The sequence below is a fragment of the Schistocerca nitens genome, chromosome 6, assembly GCF_023898315.1.
Source record: "Schistocerca nitens isolate TAMUIC-IGC-003100 chromosome 6, iqSchNite1.1, whole genome shotgun sequence".
Classification (NCBI taxonomy): Eukaryota; Metazoa; Arthropoda; class Insecta; order Orthoptera; family Acrididae; genus Schistocerca; species Schistocerca nitens.
In genome coordinates, this window is record NC_064619.1 from 570,885,597 (window position 1) to 570,910,230 (window position 24,634).

General features: G+C 41.4%; 1 protein-coding gene across 2 annotated transcripts in view; it reads left to right on the forward strand.

The window, feature by feature from the left end:
- LOC126263114 (cytochrome P450 6k1-like) overlaps positions 1 to 18,843 on the forward strand; it is a 277,469-nt gene extending 258,626 nt beyond the window's left edge. For both annotated transcript variants that reach the window (XM_049960123.1, XM_049960124.1), the window contains 2 exons: positions 10,283 to 10,534; positions 18,582 to 18,843. In XM_049960123.1, coding sequence (XP_049816080.1) covers positions 10,283 to 10,534; positions 18,582 to 18,751 — 422 coding nt within the window. In that variant the 3' untranslated portion in view covers positions 18,752 to 18,843. The remainder of the gene's footprint in view (positions 1 to 10,282; positions 10,535 to 18,581) is intronic.
- The last annotated feature ends 5,791 nt before the right edge of the window (positions 18,844 to 24,634 follow it).

Consider the following 24,634-nt stretch of genomic DNA (forward strand, 5'->3'; position numbering starts at 1 on the left):
ATTTACTGCTGCTATCCTCTTTTTTGTTTATGTTTGCGATCTCCAATGTCGATGGAGTAGGAGACACTACCTTTTCATGAGCAATGTTTTTGTCCTTTCCTATCTGGTGTCCATGTTAAGGGATAAGGATGAGTGACGAGACGTCGCACAAACGGGCGCATACAAGAACGTGCTCTTAGAAGCGTTCTGAGAGGTCGTGATACGCTCCATAGCGGCCACAACCAGTTCGTGAGACGTTCATACCAATGCTTGCAGGCACGCGTCAGTGCACTGCACGATTGTGGTATATTGCGCGATTTCGAGGGTGAAGATGGGCAGTATAGTTTTTGCAGAGCTGCGCCGGTATCGTTGTCTTGCAAGTCGGGGTGAACCTGTGAGCATTTGACTCTAATGGTGCCCTAGACGAGAGAAATGAGGGCATAAAAGCCTACCATGCTAATGTGCTGGTTGGGGATTTAGCGTGCTGCTCGTTTTTGTCACAGATGAATCACCAAGGAATTGTACTTGGATATTCGTGACATACTGTGTAGCTGGCGTGTGTTGGGTGTCTGAATCCTCAACAGGAACCAGTCCTGGCTTGGTCATATTACATTGCTTCTGGAAAGGTGTACTTCGATCGCGAAAACCGCTTCATATAGAGAAGGAAGTTGCAACTATAAATTTATTGTCGTGTATAGCCATGGCTAACCCAGTCTCTGGAGTTTCAGTGAGGCGTAATGAAAACTCGGAGGTCATGTCGTACGGCGCGCACATCACTGTCGTCAATAGCGGCGAGCAGCAAGACATCTCAGCGTAACAGGAACTATGTAAGGGTATTGTATAAGGTAAATAAAAAAAAAATAAATAAATAAATAAATAAATAAATAAATAAAATAAAATAAATAAATAAATAAATAAAAGGGAAAGTACGATACTAGGATAAGTTAAACTGTAGGATTTAACAATAACTAGATTAATATTGTGGGGGTTTTCTACCACAAGTGTGGCGCGCGCCTGTTGAGTTGCTATTTTTCAGGTCACCAAACCACAGACCCGAGATGGAGGGACGACGGGCGAGCGAAAGTAGCGTAGTTGCATGTTCTTTATAGCACAGTAAAACTTAGACCTGCATAACAACATAATTTAATTAAAAGACGTAGAATGTAGATCGTTGGGATATGGTAGTTAATTCTTGAAGCATGTCTACTGTCGATCTATATAATTAATAGTAATATTAGTGCGGGCCCGCACATTTAGTTGTTCATCCATTACAAAGCATCAGTTATCACACACCATGTACTTACTGAGATCGGTCTCTACACGTATATCAAAATAAATTATTTCCATGTCTAGATTAGATGTTATAATGATTGCCATAGATTAATAACTATAAAAGTAAAATAAGAGTGTCTGAAATGACAGACCATCAATGTTTCATTAGGTAAATTTATTATAACATAGAAGGTCATGGGAAAAAGTTAGGCATAAGACTTTTGTAAGAATTGTACAGATGACGAGGAACGTGGCAATGCAGAGGCCAGCCAGCGCAAAAACAAGAGGTCTTCGGCTACCTGCTAGAGGGCGAGCGTCCCGTCCTACACGCTGACAGTCACCCGGCTGCCTACCTGAGGGATTACACGGGACCCTTGCCCCGCCACAAGCGAAAGTGGGGCTGGCCGTTGACCCTGACACGCGACAGCCTGCTAGCTCTCCGGACGCGGCAGCCGCTTGGAGGGATTCCCTGCGGCAGACCACGTTGTCGTGAGTACACGAAGAAGATCACATATCGTGTCAGAACCTGCGCCTCATGTGCCTCAGGACAGAAAGGGACGCTCTATACTCACCTGTTTGGGTTTTTACAACTCACTAGCATTGGCCGATCTGCATACACAAAGCAGTATCGTGCCACACTAACAAATGTATGGTCTCATGTCTTACTTCTCCTCTCTATTAGAGAGCAGTTTTTAACAATAGTCGCTCCTAGTTCGATCCTGTATGGATGACCTCACACACTTGTGGAGTCACTCCACGTGCCATCATCCCTCGTCGAACTGCAATATTGGGAAACATAAAGTTCTGTCCAGCGAGAGAAGAGACCTAGACTAGTGATGTATCCCAACGAGTAGACCTCAGAGACAATTAATCGACGTGAGGAGAGCCTATCACTGTGTCTTCCTACCATACGGCCGTGATCATATGCGTGGGTCTGACTACAATCTCAACAGCGTACTGCAGACACTCCAGAACTCCCTATTGCTGTTGCCACAACGTAGCAACTACAACCGACGTTTAGCCTTATGTGATGTCAGTACAGTGGAATCAGTGAAGTGCCACGGATATTTCTAACAATGTGATTTAGTGCCTCATTCTCAGCACAGTCGTGAACTTTGTGCAATGTGCACGCACAATTTGATGCCCCAGGAACCTTGTTTTTTTTGTTTTTCTTAAATTTCTTTCTCTTATGTTGTTTCTGTAATGTATGTTATACCTTGTGTGCGTTTGTGTTTTACACTGTAATTCTTATTACAGATTACTGTATTGTTCTCCACATCATGTTTTTTTTGTATTTTGTGTTTATTGTTGTGTGTATGCTAACAGTGTGCCTGAAGTCCCCATAAACTGAAGCAGATACCACCACTGTCATTGTGAATGGACCATCAGTTCAGGGAACATTTTGTAAAGGTTATTCTTGCTGCAGGGAGACAGAATGAATCGGAGGTTGTAACTAGATTCTGAAAACTCACAAAGAGATTGTTAACTTAAATATTATCATGTGTGAGTGAGGTCAGGTTAGTTTAATGATTAAAATTGTTGTAACATCTTGGGCATTTAATTGCGGAGCACTCCAACTCTGATTGTAAAGAATAAACTGCTCCATATTTGGCTCAGATGCCCGGGCCATGTTTAGAGCGTGAATGTCTGCGTGAATCGGTGTTCGGAAGGGGCTCCCTGGGTATGGATGTGTGATGTGAGTGTTAGTGTTCCATATTAAGAAGGTGAAGTTGGCTACATCATAAATAATCCTCCCTCTATGAGTTGCATTTTTCAGTTGCAATGATCTTTTTTATAGAGTGCGGTATGTGGAGTCACTTTGTAAGATTGTTCTTGGGCGATTGACTCACTACCTTGCTCCTAAGTGAGCCAACCGCTCACCAATTACAATCTAAAATGGCGTAGGGGCAATGAGAGGTGGCATGAGCCCCCTCTCATATTTCTATCTTACGATTCTCCTCTCTAGTTGCATGCGGTGGAGGGTTGCTTTTCCTTAACACGCGTACTTCCCACGCAGCGTCTCTCGTCACCCGGGTGGGCCGGTGACAGGCGGGCTCTGTGGAACAGGAGAGAGTTAAGCCGACGTGTGTGAGGCAGTCGAGTGAATGCTTTTCAGACGCCGACATTGTCAAGAGACACGCCCGCTGGGGTGTGAAGTAGCGGCTGGGCTAGAGGTTCCGTTACTTCAGAGAAACTTGGCGAAAACACTTTCTGGCGGGCTACCAGCGAGGCGTGGGAATGACTTGTGTACCCACGCAGTTGTGGCGGGAAAATTCCCGCACTTTCTGCAAAATCAGCACAGAAATTGGCACCAAGAATCTCCATTGGTGGAATGGTAGTGCTCCGGCAATGGAGTGGAATTTCCGCCGGTTTTCGAGTTGCTGATTGGAACGTAACCACGGCCACTGTCGTGGGGGCGGGAAGGTTGTGTGTTCGGCCTGTACGGGTGCTCTGGGTAGTCGGCAGTCGCCTTTCGGTCGAGGACGTCGGAGCAACCAGCCCTCGCCTGCGGTACGCCAGATCGTGTTCTGGGAGATAAGAAGACTGTTGGTAATGTACGTCCGCAGCACCGGCAGATAGGGATTTTCCTAGGTGATAATCAGAGCTCAGCAGAGCGCGCCTGTTCATCCTTTTCTAACTTTGTTCAGTTTCGAGTAGCAGCAATTACTATTGGGTTAGCTGTGTGTCTCTCTTGAGATTTGAGTGGAAAGGAATTGGCTCCACATACCACTTCGTCTTAAACCTCACGATCTAAGTTAGGGACAACTTCACCTTTACTGTGTTTGTATGAATCTCCAATTTTAGCCAATTTGATGTTTTATATTTCCTGTGTCTCTTTTACTATTCTGCGTTTAATCTTAATAAATCATATTGTTATTTTGGACAGAACTTTCTTTCTGTTAATCAATAGAGCAACCCTATCATTCCTCACTATGCTAATGAAACCTTTGTTTATTTAACTTATTTATCAAATTAAATTATTGCAGGTGCCAAACTCTCTTCTACTCCACTAGCAGGGTTGATTAGAGTCAGTTCGCGTATTTGTTTTATCCTTGTGCAACAGCAAAAGTCGGAGTTAGAATAGGGGGGGCTTAGAGCATGATTTACACATGTGGATTCTAGTAGAATTTAGTGATAAATACACTACTAGCCCCGGCACCTCGCAACGTCATTCATGTGAAAAAGTTTTCCAAGTGGTTATGGCCCCACGACCAAATTTCAGTCATTACATCTCACCACGGGCAACACAGTGGCCGACGGTCTTCGCTTAACGACTGAGAGCAGCGGTGTTTGCGTAGAGTTGTGAGTGCTGACAGACAAGCAACACTTCGCGGAATAGCCGGCCGAGGTGGCCGAGCGGTTCTAGGCGCTACAGTCTGGAACCACGCGACCGCTACGGTCGCAGGTTCGAATCCTGCCTCAGGCATGGATGTGTGTGATGACCTTAGGTTAGTTAGGTTTAAGTAATTCTAAGTTCTAGGGGACTGATAACGTCAGAAGTAAAGTCCCATAGTGCTCAGTGCCATTTGAACTTCGTGGAATAACCGCAGAAATCAATCTGATACGTTCGATAAACGCATCTGCGTATCCGTTAGGGCAGTGCTATGAAATCTGACGTTAATAGGCTGGGCTGCAAAAAATGGTACAAATGGCTCTGAGCACTATGGGACTTTTGCAGCCGATGACCGCATTTCCTGTGCGTCTATATGACCGCGCTGAGTAGCAGTGTGTGGAAATGAAAGACAGGGACAGCTGTAAAGCAATCAGTACGAATAAGAAAGCATGCAGAGCCTCTGGTAGCTCAGTTGGTAGAGCGGTGGACTGTAGTGGACACACAGCACGCGATGGTCTTCCCTCTCGGTAGTGCCACGTTGACGATCGAAGGGCCCGACGCTGTGGCCGAACGGTTCTAGGCGCTTCAGTCCGGAACCGCGCTGCCGTTACGGTCGCAGGTTCGAATCCTGCCTCTGGCATGGATGTGTTTGATGTCCTTAGGTTAGTTAGGTTTAAGTAGATGTAAGTCTAGGGGACTGATGACCTCAGATGTAAGTCCCGTAGCTGCTGAGGTCATCAGTCCCTTAGAACTTAGAACTACTTAAAACTAACCAACCTCAGAACATCACACACACCCATGCCCGAGGCAGGATGCGAAGCTGCGACCGCAGCGGTCGCGCGCTTCCAGACTGTAGCGTCTAGAACCGCTCGGCCACTCCTGCTGGCGCTGGGCAGACGACCGACGCGAGTGCCTTTGCTAACAGTACGACGTCCCCTACAGCGCCTTTCCTGGGCTCGTGATTGTATCGATTGGACCCTAGGGGATTGGAAAACCGTGGCCTGGTCATACGAGTCCCGATTTCAGTTGGTAAGAGCTATTGGTAGGGTTGGAGTGTGGCGCAGATCTCACGAAGCCAGGACCCAGTTGTCAACAAGGCACCGTGCAAGCTGGTGCTGGCTCCATAATGGTGTGGACTGTATTTACATTGTATGGACTGGGTCCTTTGGTCCAACTGAACCGATCATTGACTCGAAATGGTTATATTTGGCTACTTGGAGATTATTTGCAACTATTCACTTACTGTTCCTAAACAGAGATGAAGTATTTATGGATGACAGTGCGCCGTTGTCATTGGGCTACAATTACTCGCGTTTGTTTGCAAGAACATTCTGGACAATTCAAGCCAATGATCTGGCCACCCATCGACATAATCGAGAGGTCTGTTCGTGCACAAAATCCTGCACCGGTAACACTTGGACAACAATGGGCGGCTGTAGAGGCGGCATGGCACAGTATTCCTGCAGGGACTTCCAACGATTTGTTGAGTCCATGCCACGTCGCGTTGCTGCACTACACGGGACGAAAGAAGATCCGACACGATATTAGAAGGTATCCCATGTCCTTTTTTCGCTTCAGTGTATAAAACAAAAAATGTAGAAGACATTAGATGGAAACCGTTGCGATTCAAACGTAAAAGTATACAAATACGGCCCTATTTGAAAATAGTGCTTGGAGCAACTTGCGTATCAGACAGATAAATTAGCTTAGAAAGTAACGTATCATTGCTACTCACGTATAATATGAGGGAAGTTTTCCAAATACCTTCTATGACATACATTAATTTACTCATTTAAAAGATCTTTTGGACCCTTCCGCAGCTGATCTGGATTTCAAGTTTCTCCAAAATGTCCATTACCTTGCAATTCTTATCAGTAAGCAGTTTTTCAAATAACTTAAGAATGGGTGGGCACTATCACTTGTGGTAAAGTACCCTGGTTACAAGTGACAAAACAACAGTTTTTTAGGGTAGGGAGGGCAGAAACAAAATATGTTCAGAGACAGGTTGAAAATGACATTCATAATGATAAAACAGGTAGCCAGAAAGCAAATTTTAATTTTCCCAATTCATTCAAATAGCCCCTAATTGAAACAGGAGATGTTCAGGAATTGACAGAAAAATTAGATTCATGTAGTTGTAATTCAGCCAGAGCATAAAATCATTTATCCTTATTACAACAGAATGTCTGGGAACTGAGGAGTAAGCTTAATGAGTTGCTTATTTATGTTGAAGAATTAGAGTTGAGCAAACCAGTTGATATAATCTGCCTCTCTGAACATCATGGGACCAAGAGTATAGATATGTTAAATGTTACAGGATTTAACTTAGGCTGTTACTTCTGTACAGAAAATATGGAAAAGCGTGAGTTCCCAAATTTGTCCTAAACTGTTTTAGTTTAAAGAATGTTGATATTAACAAGTTTTGCTCAGAGCAGCACTTAGAAGCTTGTGCAACAGAAGTAACTATTCATAATAAGTTCTTTATAATAGTAGTTACAGGGTGTACATAAAGTCTGGGAACTCTTTCAATTATTTATTGCACAAGAAATAAACATTGTACAGATGTCATACATATTGCATTTTCAAGAGAACAGCGACCTTTAGGAAACTTTTCTCTCTTCATAAAATATCTGGAAGCTCTGTTGTCCTATCTCACAATAAAAAACAAGTACATAGTGGTTGCTGGTGATTTTAATGGGGATTTATTGAAAACTCTGACAGTGAACAATTATTGCAATCAGTAACACTGTCAGTCAGTTTTATTCCTATTCTGAGCTTTGCAATTATGGTATGTAAATGCTCTGTGACTGCTATTGCTAATATCTTCATAGACAAATCTAGGGGAAAAAATCATATGACAAAACGAATAGCATATGGGCTATCTGATCATGACATGCATCTTCTGTTAAGTGTTAAAACTTGTCAGGATATAAAATTTATTAGATCTGAGCACAGAAGGGCAATAAATCGGTCATAAATTGAGAATTTTAGAAGAATGCTCCAAGATATGAACTGGGTAGATGTTTGTGATACGTCTGAGTCAATTAAAAATACAAGGCATTCATTAACAAAGTTACTTCCTCATTGAGAATGTTTATGATACTTTTGAGTCAAATACAAGTACGAGCCATTCATTAATAAAGTTACATCCTCATTTGCAAAAATTGTTTTTCCCTAAAGGCAACTGAAATCAAACAGAAGTCTAAAAATGAACCCTGGATTACACAAGAAATACAGATATCATGTGGGACAAAAAGGAAGCTGTTTCTACTATCCAGGAACAGCTCTGATGTAAGCATTGCGATGCATTACAAAGAATACTACGAACTACTGAAGCAACTAATACAGAAATCGAAGCAGTTTTATTTTGAGAAAAACATAATTACAGCAGACAACAAAATAAAAACTACATGGGATACAGTGAAGGCATAGACAGATGGGACCAGAAAGGAAGAGGTACAGGTAACTCTAAAAATAAATCAGGTATTGGTAAGAAATGCATGCAGTATTGCAAATACTACATGCAGCTTGGGGTTATCAGGTTCAACATACAGTACAATGGGAGATTTGAGACCAGTCTCTGCAAATAACTTCAGTGAAATGCAAATGACAATCACTTCTCCCAGAGAAGTAGCATCCATCATAAAACGCTTAAAATCAAATTATTCTAATAGTTATGATAATATATCAACAAAGTTAATCAAAGAATGTTCATGTGAGTTGAGTTCTATGTGAAGTTATTTGAGTAATCAATCTATTATCAGCAGAACATTTCCAGACTGGCTGAAATATGCTGAATCTAAGTGTTTTTACAAGAAGGGGATAGTGAGATACCATTACACTATTGACCAATTTCATTTTTGCTGGCTTTTTCAAAAATATTTGAAAAGGCTGTGTTCAACCATATTCTTAAGCATTTTACTGCAACTAAAATATTATCCAAGTCATAGTTTATGTTCCAGTGTTTCGATAAAGGGAAGCCTATTTACACATGTAGTAAGACTGTATTTAATTCAATAGATAACAAATTAGATGTTACTGGCATTTTCTGTGACTTGTCAAAAGCCTTTGATTGTGTGAATTACAGCATTCTCTTAGGTAAATCAGAATTTTATGGTGTCACTGGCTGTGCTGCAAAATGGTTCGAGTCTTACCTAACTAATAGGAAACAAAGGGTGTCATTGCGAAATACCTGTGGAGTAAGCAATCAGTCTTCATCTGATAGGGGATTAATTACATGTGGTGTTCCTCAAGGATCCATTTTGGGTCTGTACTTTTTTCTTGTGTATATGAATAGACATTTCGTCTGTTACATTGCCAGATGTTAAGTTTGTTTTGTATGCAGATGATACAGACATTGAAATACATAGCAAGTCAAGTACAGATTTATAAATGGCTGCTAATCAAATTTTCACTGACATTAATTAATGGTATAAAGCTAGTAAGCTGCCATTAATCTTTGAAAAGACTCACTGTATACAATTCAGAACCTGTAAGACATTTCTTTCCGGCATGTGTATAATATATGAAGACATGCAGATAGAAGAGACTGACAATGTTAAATTTCTTGAATCACAACTCTATAATAAATTCAGTTGGGAAGGGCATACCATAGAATTACTAAAGGCCCTTAAAAAGTCAGTATTTACAACGCAAATGGTGTTAGATGCAGGAGACATTACTCTGAAAAGTCTTATGTCCTTTGCTTACTTTGATTTTATTATTTCATGTGGGATCATATTTTGGGATAATTCGTGAAATTGAGCAAAAGTGTTTCGAGTGCAAAAGCATGTAATAAGACTCATTTGAGGTGTAGATTCAAGAACATCATGTAGAAATCTGTTGAAGGGACTGGGTATCCTAACCACTGTTCCTCAGTATATTTATTCCTTAATGAAATTCGATGCAAATAATATGTCTCTATTTCCAACCAATAGCTCAATACACAGTATCAATACTAGTAATATGAACAATTTACATAAAGAACTAAAATCACTTACCTTGGTCCCAAAAGGGGTCCAATACTCAGGAACGCACATTTTCAATAAATTACCAGCAGCCATTGAAAGCTTGGTCCAGTTGAAAGACTTTTTGGTAGGCAACTCCTTCTACTCTATACATGAATATCTTAAAGCAAAGTTAGACCAGCTTATGTACAAATGTCTGTTTGATTTCAGTTTTGACATAACTTGTTCACAAAAGTCAAGATTAGGTATTTTGTGTTATGATAAATTCATTAAAACTGCATAACTTTGTTTCATTCTGACATTGTACTAATTCTGTAAATATTAGCATTTCCAGTTTACTGTAATGTATTCGCATATCTTGACACTCTTCTGAGAAATGATCGGGAAACTGAGTATTATATTCAAATCTTCTATGTTTTTTATGTTATACTTTGATATGGTTCACATCCACAACAATCATATCATTTTTAGTTCCATGGAACGAAAACTGAATTTAGTTTCCGATAGGGTCTCTCGTTGCAGTTGCCACTTGATAAGAGTATTTCTGTCGAAACTTGCCAATTATCGAAAGTAAAAGTTTTAATAGTAGTGGCGGAATGTATTCCTTCTGGAAATTTAATGACACTGGCATCCTGCAAATGGTAGATTAATTACTTTTTTCATAATCAATTTAAAATATCAGAACTTGTCACAGAATAGACTTATCAATGTTATTGGCTTTTTGTTACAGAGACCTTGAGGAAGTACCCGCCGGTGGCGATCCTCCCACGTAAGACCACCCGCCCGTACCAGATTCGAGGCACCAAGGTGGTCATCGACAAGGACATGGGAGTCGCGGTGCCCAACTACGCGCTGCACCACGACCCCAAGTACTACCCTGACCCGGAGCGTTTTGACCCTGAGCGCTTCTCCGAGGAGGAGAAAGCCAAGAGGCACCCCTACGTGTATCTTCCCTTCGGTGAGGGACCACGCAATTGCGTAGGTAAGTCTCACTGTCCTCGCCTCTGTCAGACTGGTGTGTTTTGCTGTAATTGCCGGAGTCGAGAAACAGGAGGAATTTAGCGTTTTCCTCGAAGTAAACGCTATGTGTTTGACTGTAGGCACGTTCTTGGGTTTTATTTTTGATAATACAAGGGGCGTCTTCTCGCTCTGAACTGTAACCATTTCAGAGAAATCCATTACAGCAAGTTCTTCATTGTGTCTTGGACGGTAGCTGTCCCGCTGTTATTACCAATCATTTGGAACTAAAACGACTTCTCCCTTCACTGATACAAGCTGTGAAATGTGTCTTAATATTTGTTCTGAGTTGCAGCTCGTAATTTATAACCAATAGGACATTTCACGTAGGCGTTAACTTTGAGTATATGTTGTGTAACGAGCCTGGTCGTATTGCCTGACGCAAACATGCCTCGTATCTCATGGTTCTCAACTTCAAATCTACGTGAAAAAGCATAATTAGAATGCAACAGTTCGTGAAAGAAAGTCTTTGCTGGTTTTCTAATCAACGTGAACAATGTACTTCCCTAGCCCGCCTATTTACAGGGAGTGCAGAAAAATATGGAAACGCCAAAAACATATCATACCTAATACTGTGGAAAACCATTGCTCTTCAAAACAGCTTTCAGCGGAATGGATAACTGTGGTCCTGTATGACTTTCAAGGGAATATTATACTATCCTCCTGCAAAATAGTGGCAGATTCAGGTAACGATTACGGAGTTGAAAAGTGATCATGCAGTCTTCTCTCTGAATTAGACCATGAAGACTCAATCATACTGAGATCTGGTGACTGTGGTTGGCCACCATAGAGATGCAACAATACATCCTCGTTCTCACAAAACCAATCCTGGACATGCGAGCTGTGTGAAGAGGGCATTTGTCGTCTTGGAACATCGCATCACCACTGGGGAGCAAACAATAAAATACAGTGAGATTTACCTGATCAGTCAAAATGGTGACATAACCCTTGGTAGTAATGTGATCTTACAAAGTAACCATGGGGCCATGGTATACGACCGTACAGTTACCCAGATCATCGCCTGCCGGTGTGGCCGAGCGGTTCTAGGCGATTCACATTGGAACCGCGCGACCGCTACGGTCGCAGGTTCGAATCCTGCCTCGGGCATGGATGTGTGTGATGTCCTTAGGTTAGGTGGGTTTAAGTAGTTCTAAGTTCTAGGGGACTGATGACCTCAGATGTTAAGTCTCATAGTGCTCAGAGCCATTAGAACCATTTGAACCCAAACCATCACCGAACCCCTTCCCCGCTTCACTCTTGGGACGTAAACTCGCCCAGAAGCAGTAACGAACAAGACTCATCACAGCTAATGACTTTCTTCCATTGCTCCATAGTGCAGGTTTTTTATGGCTTCAACACAACGTTTTTCTGTCACGGGCATTTGCACCATTTATGAGTGGTTTCAGAATTTCAGCTCGCCTTGCAATTCCCTGGTTATGGAGTTCTCTTCGTGTTGTTTTGGTGCTGACAGGATTCGAGAATGCAACATTCAGATCTACAGTGTGCCCTTAATTTTTCGTCACAATCCTCTTCAATGAGCATCTGTCACTATCACTCAACACACATTTTCGTCCGCGTTGTCTCTTAGGAAGCAGTAAATTTGTTTAAAACTCCCAGAAAATCCAGTGTTTTTCAGTTATAAAAATATTCATTCAGCTGTACTAGAAGCTGTGGTAGATGCTCACGACAGTTTCATTATAATCGACATAGGATGATTTGGAAAATAATTTATTGGTAGTATATTTCGATCTACGAGTGTATTTCGCTTGATGCAAGAAGAAAGCTTCATTCATAACTAGAGAACCGTGCGTTAAGATCCCACGACGAAATATTTCTCTCTGTTTTGCGTCATGGGTTGCTACCAACCCTGTGAGGCTGTGAGGTTTTTAGTAGTCTCCTAACTTTAGTTTGGCAATTAGCTATAGCTATTATCGCAGTCTAGCTGGTGGTGTGTTCCCATATTAGAAGAAGTTAAAACAATTTCGATCAGCGCTCCAGCACCCTTCGTTGAACTGAGGGATCCAGCGGAACAGGTAAATGTTAAAAAACCTTGACGGTCAAAGCAAAGCTATGCACGGGGAACCTTCAGATGAAACTATGAGGATATATACAGTCACTCTTCTTCATACGCCGTGGGGAGGCTCATTTTAAAGCAATAGTGTCTATAAACACCCTGTTGTTCGTGTTACGTAATCTCTGATTTCGCCGAGTGACGAATCACAGTTGTGCGTAACTGGACGGGTATTTGGATGAACTGCTCTCCAAATCCGCGACCTTTCATTCAGATTCAAATTTTCCGCTATTTCCCTCGCTAGGATAAGGCAAATGCAGGGATGATTCCTCTGAAAGGGCACGGCTGATTTGCTTTCCAGTCCTTCCCAACCCTAGCTTGTGAGCCATCTTTAATGTTGGGGAAAAAAACAACAGAATCTGATTTAATGTTAGTTTTCACCTGTTTTTCTTTCTACAGTTATGGTATCGAAGGAGCCCCCCCCCCCCCCTCCACCTCTGCTGTACTGTTGCTTAGTGTCTTGATCATAGAACTAAAAACACACCTAGTCCCTCTTCATTTTTGACAAGAATTTCATGTTAGGCCTTTAATTTTATTTGTGTTAGCACACTGCTATATGAAGTCCGCAACAGCAAAAGTACTGAAAACGATGAACAGTGCTTATAAAAACCAGCACGCCGACCTAGCGGAAGCTTCTAGTGGAGTGACGTTAGTAAGATGATACAAAACAGTGTGTAGTAGAACATCGGACGATTGAGGCTTACCGTCCCGTCGACAAAAAAGTCATTGAATATGGAATACAAGCTCGGACTGAGGAAGAATGGGGAAGGATACTGGCAGTGTCCTTTCCAAACAACCATCCCGATTTTTGGCTTATGTTGTTTAGGTATATCACGGAAAACCTAAACTGGATGACTGGAAGACGTTTTGAACCGATTTCCCGTCCAGCGTTTGCCACTGCGCCATCTCGCTCGGAAGAGTATAGTTGAAGGCGTAACGCTGCTATTCTCACAACTCGTCCGAATATCGTTATTTACATACGAGCATAGCCAGCAACAGAATTGGCGAGGTGCGAGCAAAAGTAAAACTGCATCTCTGGCCACAACAGTGGGTTTGTTTGCCTAAAAATGGGTTGGACAGTAACAGTCGGTCGGCATAGTTTTCTCAAATCTGTTTTTTTTAGAGCTAACTATGGCTTCTTTGTGATACTTTTTAGCTTGTAGATAAATGATTATGTTGGGGTCCGGAAGTATGGATTTTTCACAATCATTTGACTTCTTTTCTAGCTTTCTTTCCTTGATGTAGGAAAGCATTAAAACCCATATTGATTATAGGAAAATTGTTTGCATTGAACTAAGATATCAAAACACTCTTCAATATTCCATGAAAATTTATTATTAGATTGTATTATAAAGCACATCAAAGCAAACTAAAACTGTATTTTCGTGTGTTCTGGGCTTGTCAGCAGACATACACACAACACCAAAACCACAACTACGAAATGTGAACGGTTGAGGGCCTTACTGCAAACAGTGTTGCTACGTAAATGACGTCATCAAATTATCGAAACTTCACAATAATGAAGGAAACCGTTCTAAGCAAAGCAGAGTTTAATTTATGCTCGAATCGTAAGTCACCCGCTTCACAGTCACAGAAAACAATATGCCAGCAACTGAACTTAGGAGATGAACATTGAACCTCTGTTGAGTGCTGTAGTTGCCTAAGTGTAAGAAATTATGTAATATTACAGCGCAGTTATTGTGAAGTTTATTCTTAAGTTGGCCTACCTAGCAGAAAGATTATTTATTTTTTTATTGAGAGAAAACAGAAGATATGCCAAAGAAAGTGTGATGAAGTTTAAGTGCATTTACGGATAAAAATACTGAGGTTTTAAATATGGACTGATATTTCATATTCATGTCTCAGAAATAAAATCTCAAATTATTATAACTGCATTCGAAGTAAAAGTCCATTTAGAAATCATTTCTCTAATGAGAGGTAAAAACCACGCCTCTAAATTTTTATTCTTTTCGGCATTCGGAAGCTTTTCATTATTGAATATCTATACATTTTCTCGCTGGCTCTTAAGGCCATTAAAATGATACGTCGGACTTGCATTTAAGACATGATACAAAATCCCGTGGAACAATTATTTCCTGTCGTTGCTTTAAACTGAATTCCATACCTGATACGAGCAAACCTGAAAATTATTTTTCAAGAACTTGATTCCAAAGTAACAATGAAAATCCATCAAAATAATGTAAGCTTTGATTACCTTCTGGCTTATCTGTGAGTAATGCTTGATCAAATTGTTCTTCATACAACTGGAGTCGCTAACAGTACATACCGTACTGAATTATCACAGACGTTTCGCTCCCGCTTTAAATACCTCACACAGTGTAATTATTGCAAACATAAAATTGCCATTGACACACACTATTTTTCAAGCTTTTTTCTGATTTCTGTTGTAGAGGTATTTAGCTCATTTCCTTTTGGAGGACTGGCAAGACTGGGTCGGCAGAGTCGTTGACGAGCTGTCGTAGTAAATGAAGGTATGCTGTGGTCCCGACACTTTGACTCGTCTGTGGATGATAACAAAGTTTTCTGAAATATAAGTTCTTCGTGCGGAATGGTCCAGGCTTTAATTATATTGCTGATCAGACAGAACAGTTGAAGGCAGTGGCATATAATATTCCGTGAAGTATTATCATAGAGGAGAAAACTATGAGCAAGAATAAATGGCTCTTATCAGTCGGACCACTCGTGTAAAACAGTAAAATCCAATTTCCCCATCTATGTCCATACCGCATCCCGCTTTAGGACAAGAAAGAAAGGAGAGATCTGCGAGACGGTAAACAACGTGAGTATAATGACTGGGTCACTATAAAGGCGCAGCAGTCGAATCTGTCAGTACTGACTCTCCATTGGCAGGTTAGGGAATTGTAATTATTAGACCTCAGATTTTACGTAATATCAAGTTAAGAAATATGTGCACAATTATATAACCAAGATTGGTGAAATATATAATGAAATATATAATGAAAAATTTATATGTAAAATCCAAAATTTTATTTTGTTGCTAGAAAATGTAAGTCCAGAGGAAGGCTACACAAATATCTCTATGCGACTTCTTAATTAGTTCACTTCTGCTACGAAGTACTGAAGTACAAATGTCTCATACTGAAGTATCTGAGTCACAATGGAACGGGATCCACAATTAATTATAATATACTTTTCCAGATGTTGTTTTGCCACGCACGGTCTTCTGTCTGGCAACATGTTTTTATAAAAAGAGACAGATCGCTCCGATTCGCAAGAACTCAACAGTGCGTATTTATATAGAGGGATCGTGCTAAGTATAATATTCTCAGGGGGTTCTAGGAACAATTTCATCATTAAATAAGCAAGATAAAATAAAAAAGCTTTGAGTATCCAGGGTTATTATTCAGCACAGATTGCAGTTTACTGGAAACTACATCACCCACTTCACTTGGTACAGCCGGCCGAAGTGGCCGTGCGGTTAAAGGCGCTGCAGTCTGGAACCGCAAGACCGCTACGGTCGCAGGTTCGAATCCTGCCTCGGGCATGGTTGTTTGTGATGTCCTTAGGTTAGTTAGGTTTAACTAGTTCTAAGTTCTAGGGGACTAATGACCTCAGCAGTTGAGTCCCCTAGTGCTCAGAGCCATTTCACTTGGTACAATACTGACCTTCCGAACTGCATTTTGCTTCTAGGAGAGGCGTACTTGAGGTCTCCAGTTTCTTGATACTGTCGGAAAGCTATCTGGAATGACTTGTGGTGTATGAAACTGAACTGAGCACTTTAGAACTGACAAAGATTCACTCACAGACACTGCTGGATCAGATCGTGCATCACGGACTTCTCAGCTTCAGGGTGCTTTCTATAGAAAGTAACAGCTTCAATCCATGTTGCCCGCTTTGTTATCACGGCTGCCGAGGCGGAGATACATCAAGTAGCTCTACCTTGCAGCGTTTTACACGATAAAGACATTTCAACAAAACCTTTTTCGTTGCTGATATCAGTGAATTTTCTTGTGCGAATTTATGTATGTCCCTGCCACTCGTTGCAACGTATGAGCCGTACATGTAACGTACACTAAGTTCAGATAAAGTACATCAGGCGATTTCCCCGCTTTCAGCAAGTATGGAGCTGCATTTGAGTATATCAGTAACACCCTATCTTTTTTATGCCATCTTAAGTCCACATTAATGAAATGTTGCACTATTTGTTGCCTTCAAAGGCTTACAATAAACGAAATAGCTTTTGGATACAGCCTTAGAGTCCTGTTTGACCACCGTTAGATTAGTGAAGAAACGACCTGCGGCATGCGTTGTCTCTTCATAGAAATCCATATACAGTAGGTGATTTGCCAATGTCAGCCCTGATTTTTTCTACAAGTCAACGTAACAACAATCCAGGTAATTCTTCCTGAGAGTTGACTCGTCGGTGATGTTGCAGTTGTAGTAATTCTGTAAGAAATGTTTAAATTCAAGTTCTTCTGCTTTTCAGGTGTTTCTGTAAGAAATGTTTAAATTCAAGTACTTCAAATTTGTTCCAGACCATGTTCCCTGCAACCATTGCAAGACACGTTTCTTTTTAAAATTCTCTGTTAGATGGAGTAGGTTGTCGCTGCAACTATTTAATTAGTACCTGTTTCTTTGAAGAAATCAGTTGTTTCCTCCTAACGTAGATTGCTCAGTAAATGTTGTTCAGTCTGATACATTACGGTACGCTTATCAAAAAGTTGGCAGAGAACTATTCTACCATCAGTTGTTAAGGCACCGTCAGTAGAAATCTGTTTTCAGCTTTGATGACAACGAGGACGCAAACGTGCCATAGTTAACGTAAATGCAAGTGAGTGCTACACATACCGAAGCCTCTGATAACAAGAAAGCAAAAAGTTTAAAACAAATCATAGTTGTCCGCATCGAACCTGTGCAGTTTAGCTTTGAATGTAAAGGATGTGACGACTGTGTGAGAAACATAATAACACAACTTAATTTTTTTCGCTTTCTTGCTATGTAACAGAAATGTATGGGACTTCCGAAAATCTATAATAATCCCGCAATAATATTAAAATAAGTAGAATTATATAATACAGTGTGAAATATATATATTGTACCAGAAAATGTGCAAAATATGTCATTTGAAACCATGAAATAAGGGTCCTTTTAGTGTAATTTGTCGACATTTTGGTTTTTCTTATAACTATATATAAAGGAATAGAACATGTAATTATATAAAATCCGGGCTCTAATAATTACATTTGGATTCCCCCTCTTACGTTAAAAATTCTCGAAATACTCTACTTTTTCCGTTGCGACTATTTGGTGCTGTAATGGTTCCACTTCGGCTGTTCACACGTATTTGCTTTATTTAATTTCCCACGACTGGCCGATTTCGGCCTCATAGTCCGTTCACAAGTGCTGTAGGTGCCGACATGTCATAATATATCCGATTATTTAGCAGCGGGCATCGGATATATTACGACGCGTTGGCACCTACAGCACATGAGAACGTTCTATTAGGCCGGAATTGGGCAGTCGTGAGAAATTAAATAAATACGTGTAAACAACAGCCGAGCCGGGAACATTACGACAAATATGCGGTTGTGGTACCCCGAATCGAGAAAATGTTCGGCGATTTTTGTTCCGCTGCGAGTGAATTTAAGGTTAAAAGTGTCAGACAGTAGTTTCATTTGTGGAGTGAAAATTGTAAATTTGGAGTTTATTATCCGGAGTATTCTGTCACGCAATTTGAACTGATTCCTTTATACTTTTTTGTATCTACAGTCGTGGTTTCTTTTGAATACGTATCTTGTGAAAGCGTGGTTATATGATAATGTTGTGCGCCATTATCGCAAAGCATCATCGTCGTTGCATATTTACTACAGCAATCGTAACGTAAAAACGCTGTTATTGTTATACTGCGTATTAAACGTTAAAACAGCGAAACATTAAATGTTCTGCTTTCTGTTCACAGGCATGAGACTGGGTCTTCTGCAGTCTAAAATCGGCCTCGCTCACCTGATGTCAAAGATCGAATTCCAGAAATGCGATGAGACTGAAATTCCAATTGAATTCGATCCACTAACCATAGTGTTCATGCCCGCAACTGGGCTTCATCTGCGAGCGAAGAAGAGATCTGTGTGAAGAGTGAAGATTAACTGTCCTAACAGAAACTTTTACGAGAAGACCGTATACTCTCCATCTGTGTACCACGTGTATCGTCAATAAATCTCTAACAATCGTCATTTATATGAACGCCAACAATCTATCAGTGTCTTCTTCAATTGTGTGTGTTTGGTTGTGTCTGAAAATAAAATGAAATAAGGAAATATCATCCCTGCTTCTGATATCTAAAGGTAACTGCGTGAACTAGAGGCCTACTTGGGGAATCCCTAGTACTCGTGCAGCCTAATAAGAGTATGGCAGGCAGAGCAGTGCGGAAAAACCCACAGATAATTACTGAAGCCGTGATAAGTTGCGATTAGATACTCAATCGCCTTGTACCAAGGGTCGTCTGCCTTGGCCTTGAGACGCCATATGAGCGGTACTTGTTAACGTAGCAAGCACTCCAAACATGCGGCCTCTAATCTTATCTCTGGCGCAAGCCAAACGCCGTTTATTGTTCAATTACTACAGCAGAATTGTCGAGGAGGCAGCTGTGTTACGTTATTTACTATCGAAATAATTATGAAAATTCCGCCTCGATTGCACAAACTACCTGGTTTTTACCTAGGTTTCAGCGTGGGTAACCACGCCTTCTTCAGAACAAATATAAAACAGCTTGTTATATATTTGTTCTGAAGAAGGCGTGGTTACCCACGCTGAGACAGATAAACACCAGGAAGTTTGTGCAATCGAGGCGGATTTTTCATAATTATTTCGATACTTACGATTGCTTACGCGCTACAATGCTGAAAGTTCTTTTATTTACTATCGCCATCATTTTCCAGTGGCTGAAGTCAGAAAGAAATTTCGCTGTGTTCAACAGTTTCCAGACAATGCTCTTGTTGCTCAAGAAAGGCTGTCTTCTGAAAGCATCAACAAAACCCTATTAACTTCAATGTAGTGACTTCCACCATCTGATAACAAAGGGTGACTGAGTAGGGCAGAGGCCCACACGGGAAATCCACAGTACGGTGCGGTCTAATAGACTACGCAGGGTGTACAGTGCTTCTGGAAAGTGGACGTAATTTCACTTCACCGAATGCACCGTCAATCAGCCACCATTGTTTCCGACTTCAACAATAGCCGTGAAGTATGTCTCACCATCTTAACGACAAAAAGTCTTTACAGAAACGTCAGATTACAACATTACGTACAATAAAGAATCAGTCATGTTATGAGACACGCTGGGTGAAAGAGGGAGAATGACTTAAAGTTCAGAGGCAAATTGTTGTTTTATTAAATGAATCAGAAATGACCACTTGAACTTATCTACTCTTTACCGCTAAGGGTGTACATATTACTCAAAGAGAGTGCTCGACGACGTTACATGCACTTACTCGAGCGAAGGTGGTACTGTGAAAAGCAGCTGGCTAAAATTAGTTCTATTTCAATACTTTTGCTTCTGAAAATTTTGAATCGCGTTTGGTAATTTCTTTGCGAGTGATAGCTTCCAAGAAAAGTTTCTACTTCAGAGTGTCCAAAATGAAGTAATGTCCATCAGGTTCCTTTTTTAATACAGAAAGATCTGTCGTTATATTCAACGAACTAGCAGGCCAAACGGAACTAAACATCTAGGTGCTTTCGTCCATCTACTCTGTCATATTCTTTCGGTGTAATGTTAACTCAGATTAAACTAAGACACTCATCTTTCGTAAAGCGCTCCTAAAAATAAAAGACTTGCTGTACAAACCCTGATGAAGGCAAACATTCACCTTCTATAATGTAACTAATCAGCGTTAACCCATTGTCGACACTTCTCATTATTTACAAGATATGACCTTGCGCCGAGAAATGCCATTATTATGTGGGATGAACTAGAATGGGCAGAGGTGTGTGTGAAAGTCTCACTGGAATATTAAAAATAATCACTTAGTTTCATAAAAGTTTATTCCATGACCAAAAGGAAGTACATAGTTTCAACCAATTCACACATACGCTATTTGTTTTGAAATTCTATTTTCTGTCCCGCACGTACACAATGAGACATTAACGATATATACTTCATGCAACGCTTCGTAACGAAGGAACTATAGAGCTTAGGAATAATAAGTAGGGTAAGTATACTAGTAATATGGACTACATGACAATTGTATATAACTACGAGGCAGTTGCTGCTACAGTCTTATGTCAAGATCCTTACCACTACTGCCACTACTGCCGACAGTCAGTCTTTATCTCTAAAATTCTTTCTTTTGTTTCATAAACTATGTATTTATGACATAGTTTCATTTGACAATATTATTTACCCTCAGCAAGCTGAAATTCGAGGTTTGATTTCTTTATGTTCAATGTTGTGCGTCAATGGGAACGTCGGAATAAATGCACCGATTCTGATGTATTGCACAGGAAGAACTTGCAACAGTCAGAACACCCCGACCTCAGTTTAAATCACCTGCCGAGGCAAACTATAATACAAAATAAGTTTCTCCAAGTATGCCATATTCAGCTGAATCCAGTCACTGATGACTACATTTTTAGAACATCTTAATTTAATCCACTCGACTATTCGCTCCACTATGGAAGTGGAGAAGGATGGCTGCCTTCCCTTTTTTGAAGCATTGTCCAATAGGAAGATTGATGATGAATTGGGATATACCGTTAATTCGAGGCCAGTTCATACTGATTTTGGTTCGGGCTGACAGTTGTCACCATCCAGCTCAGCGTGGAGGGGTACTTCGTACTCGGGTACATACGGCTCTTGTCATCTCAGACCCTGAAACTTTGGCAGCAGTGTTAGCACATCTCGAAGTCAACTTTCACTAGAATGGTTATGGTGGAGGGCAGGTCAGAGGGCGTTGCACTATCGACTAAACGTGAATCGCGTAAGTGATGAAAATACCGAGATGGCACCAAAGTCTACGGCCTTTTTGTCTTATGTAGGCAGAATTTCAACGAGATTGGTCGTATTGTGCAGAAGCATGACGTCACGTGAGTTTTTCGGCCAGCGTCTGTAGATTAGGGCCCTTTCAGTTCCTGTAAAGGATAATAAGGGTTTGCGTAAGGCGGACGCTTTGCAGTTGTGGCATGTTATACACTGGTGAGACCATCAGGACTGTGGAGGACCGGTGAATTGAGCATACGCATCACATACGCTTAGCAAGAAGTTGAGATTAAATTTGCAAGTGACTTTATAAATAACTATGGAGGTTTCTGCTTAAATTGTGCGTGGAATCCTGACCTCTTCCTGGTCTACATCTACATCTACATCTACATGGTTGCTCTGCAATTCACACTTAAGTGTCTGGCAGAGGGTTCATCGAAACATTTTCATACTACTTCACCACCATTATTCCTCTCTCGGATGGCGCCTGGGAAAAAGGAACACCTAAATCTTTCCTTTTGAGCTCTGATTTCTCTTATTTTATTATGATGATCATTTCTCCCTACGTAGGTGGGTGTCAACAAAATATTTTCGCATTCGGAAGAGAAAGTTGGTGATTGAAATTTCCTAAATAGATCTCGTCGCAAAGAAAACCGCCTTTGTTTCAGTGACAGCCACCCGAAGTCGGGTATCATGTCAGTGACACTCTCAATCCTATGGCGCGATAATACGAAACGAGCTGCCTTCTTTGCACTTTTTCGATATGCTCTGTCAATCCTACCTGGTAAGGATCTTACACCGTGCAGCAGTATTCCAGCAGAGGACGGACAAGTGTAATCTAGGCTGTCTCTTTAGTGGATTTGTCGCAAGTTCTAAGTGTTCTGCCAACAAAGTGAAGTCTTTGTTTCGCCTTGCCCACAATACTATCTATATGGTCTTTCCAATTTAAGTTGCTCGTAATTGTAATTCCTAGGTATTTAGTCGAATTGACAGCCCTTAGATTTGTGCGATTTATTGTATACCCAAAATTTATCGGATTTCCTTTAGAACCCATGTAGATGACATCGCACTTTTCTTTGTTTAGTTCCAGTTGCCGCTTTTCGCACCATACAGAAATTATTTCTAGATCATTTTGTAATTGGAATTGATCGTCTGATGATTTTACTAGACGGTAAATTACAGCGTCATCTGCAAACAATCTAAGGGGGTTGCTCAGATTACACCTAGATCATTTATGTAAATCAGGAACAGCAGAGGGCCTATGACAGTACCTTTCGGAACGCCAGATATCACTTCTGTTCTACTCGATGATTTACCGTCTATCACTACGAAGTGTGACCTCTCTGAGAGGAAATCACACAACTGTCACACAACTGAGACGATACTCCATATGATCACAATTTGATTAATAGTCGCTTGTGTGGAACGGTGTCAAAAGCCTTCTGTAAAATTAGGAATATGAACTCGATCTGAGATCCCTTGTGGACAGGACTCAATACTTCATGGGAATAAATAGCTACCTGTGTTGCACAAGAACAATATTTTCTGAATCCGTGTTGATTATGTATCAATAAGTCATACTCTTCAAAGTGATTCATAATGTTCGAGTACAAGAACAGAGGGGCAGAATTAATGATATCTCACCTGCTGATAATTAACATTCAGTATCGATAACTTCTCACCTTGGTCGCACTTGGTTGTGTGGTGGCGTTAGTATTTTCAGTGTGTGTGTGCATGTTATTTGCCGGCAAACACCACGCTTACCGAGGTTTAAAATTTTCCTGAACATTGAGGAACTCAAGTCTCACATAGATGAGACTGTGTTAGCTACGCTTCCAGTCACACTAATATGTCCACCTGTCCAAAGCCTAAATAACCACCTTTAGCAATGCGGACGTGTAGTAAGAGAGTCAATGAGGTTCTGGAAGCTACCGACAGCGATGTGGAGCCACGCCGGCTCTAGTGCCGTGACCAGGTTTCACGGTTGAGGATCCATGGCACCAACAGCCCGATGGAAGTGGTCCCACAGGTTCTCGACTGGGCTTGAATTCGGGGGACTTAGTGGCCAGCAGAGTACGGTAAATTCATCCTGCTAGTCTTCGAACCAAGCAGTACACTGCGAACTGCGTGACATGTTGCATTGTCCTGCTGGTAGATACCATCGTGCCGAGGAAAAACAAACTGCATTAGGGGCGGACATGGTCCTCAAGGATAGATGTACACTTGTCTTGATCCATTGTCTCTTCCAGAATGACAAGATCACCCAGGGAATTCCTCAGTCCATACTGCTTCCTCCTGTGGCCTGGTTCCGACGATCGTTGGAGAGTCGTAAATGCCAAAGGCCATCAGTCAGATGGAGTATAAAACGTTATTCACCCAAGAAAGGTCAGCTGTCGCCACTCAGTGGACGCCCAGTTTGGGTTTTAACGTGAAAATTCCAGCCTTCGTCAGCGATGAACAGCAATCAGCATGGGTGCCTAAGCCAGGCTTCTGCTACAGAGGCCCATACACAACAACGTTCACTGAACAATCGTTCAGGAGACATTGAAGGAAGCCCCTTGGTTCGTTTGGGCGTGCAGTTGTTCAACAGTTGCACGTCTACTCGCCAGTACACATCTTCACAGCAGAACTCTTACGGGACTCGGTAAGATTGTCTGCCGCGAGTAATGTGTGTAATGGGCAGGGGCACTACGAATGTAGTGTGTGGAAATAAGTTGGGAATTTGGGTCTCACGGGGAACATGCAAGGGATAAATCCCTGCAGTCGCACTATCCTATGTGCCCTCGGTGGCTCTGATGGATAGAGCGTCTGCCATGTAAGCAGGATATCCCCGCTTCCAGTCCCTGTCGGGGCACACATTTTCAACTGCCCCGTTGATCTATATCAATGCCTGTCGACAGCTTAGGAACTTGATTTAATTATCATTCCTATCATTTATAGCCCGTGTTGCACCACAGCTGACTGGCTGCCATGTTTGGATAGCACCATTTTGCCACGCTTGGGGTTCTTTAACCACGGATGTGCACGAGCAGTTTACGGAC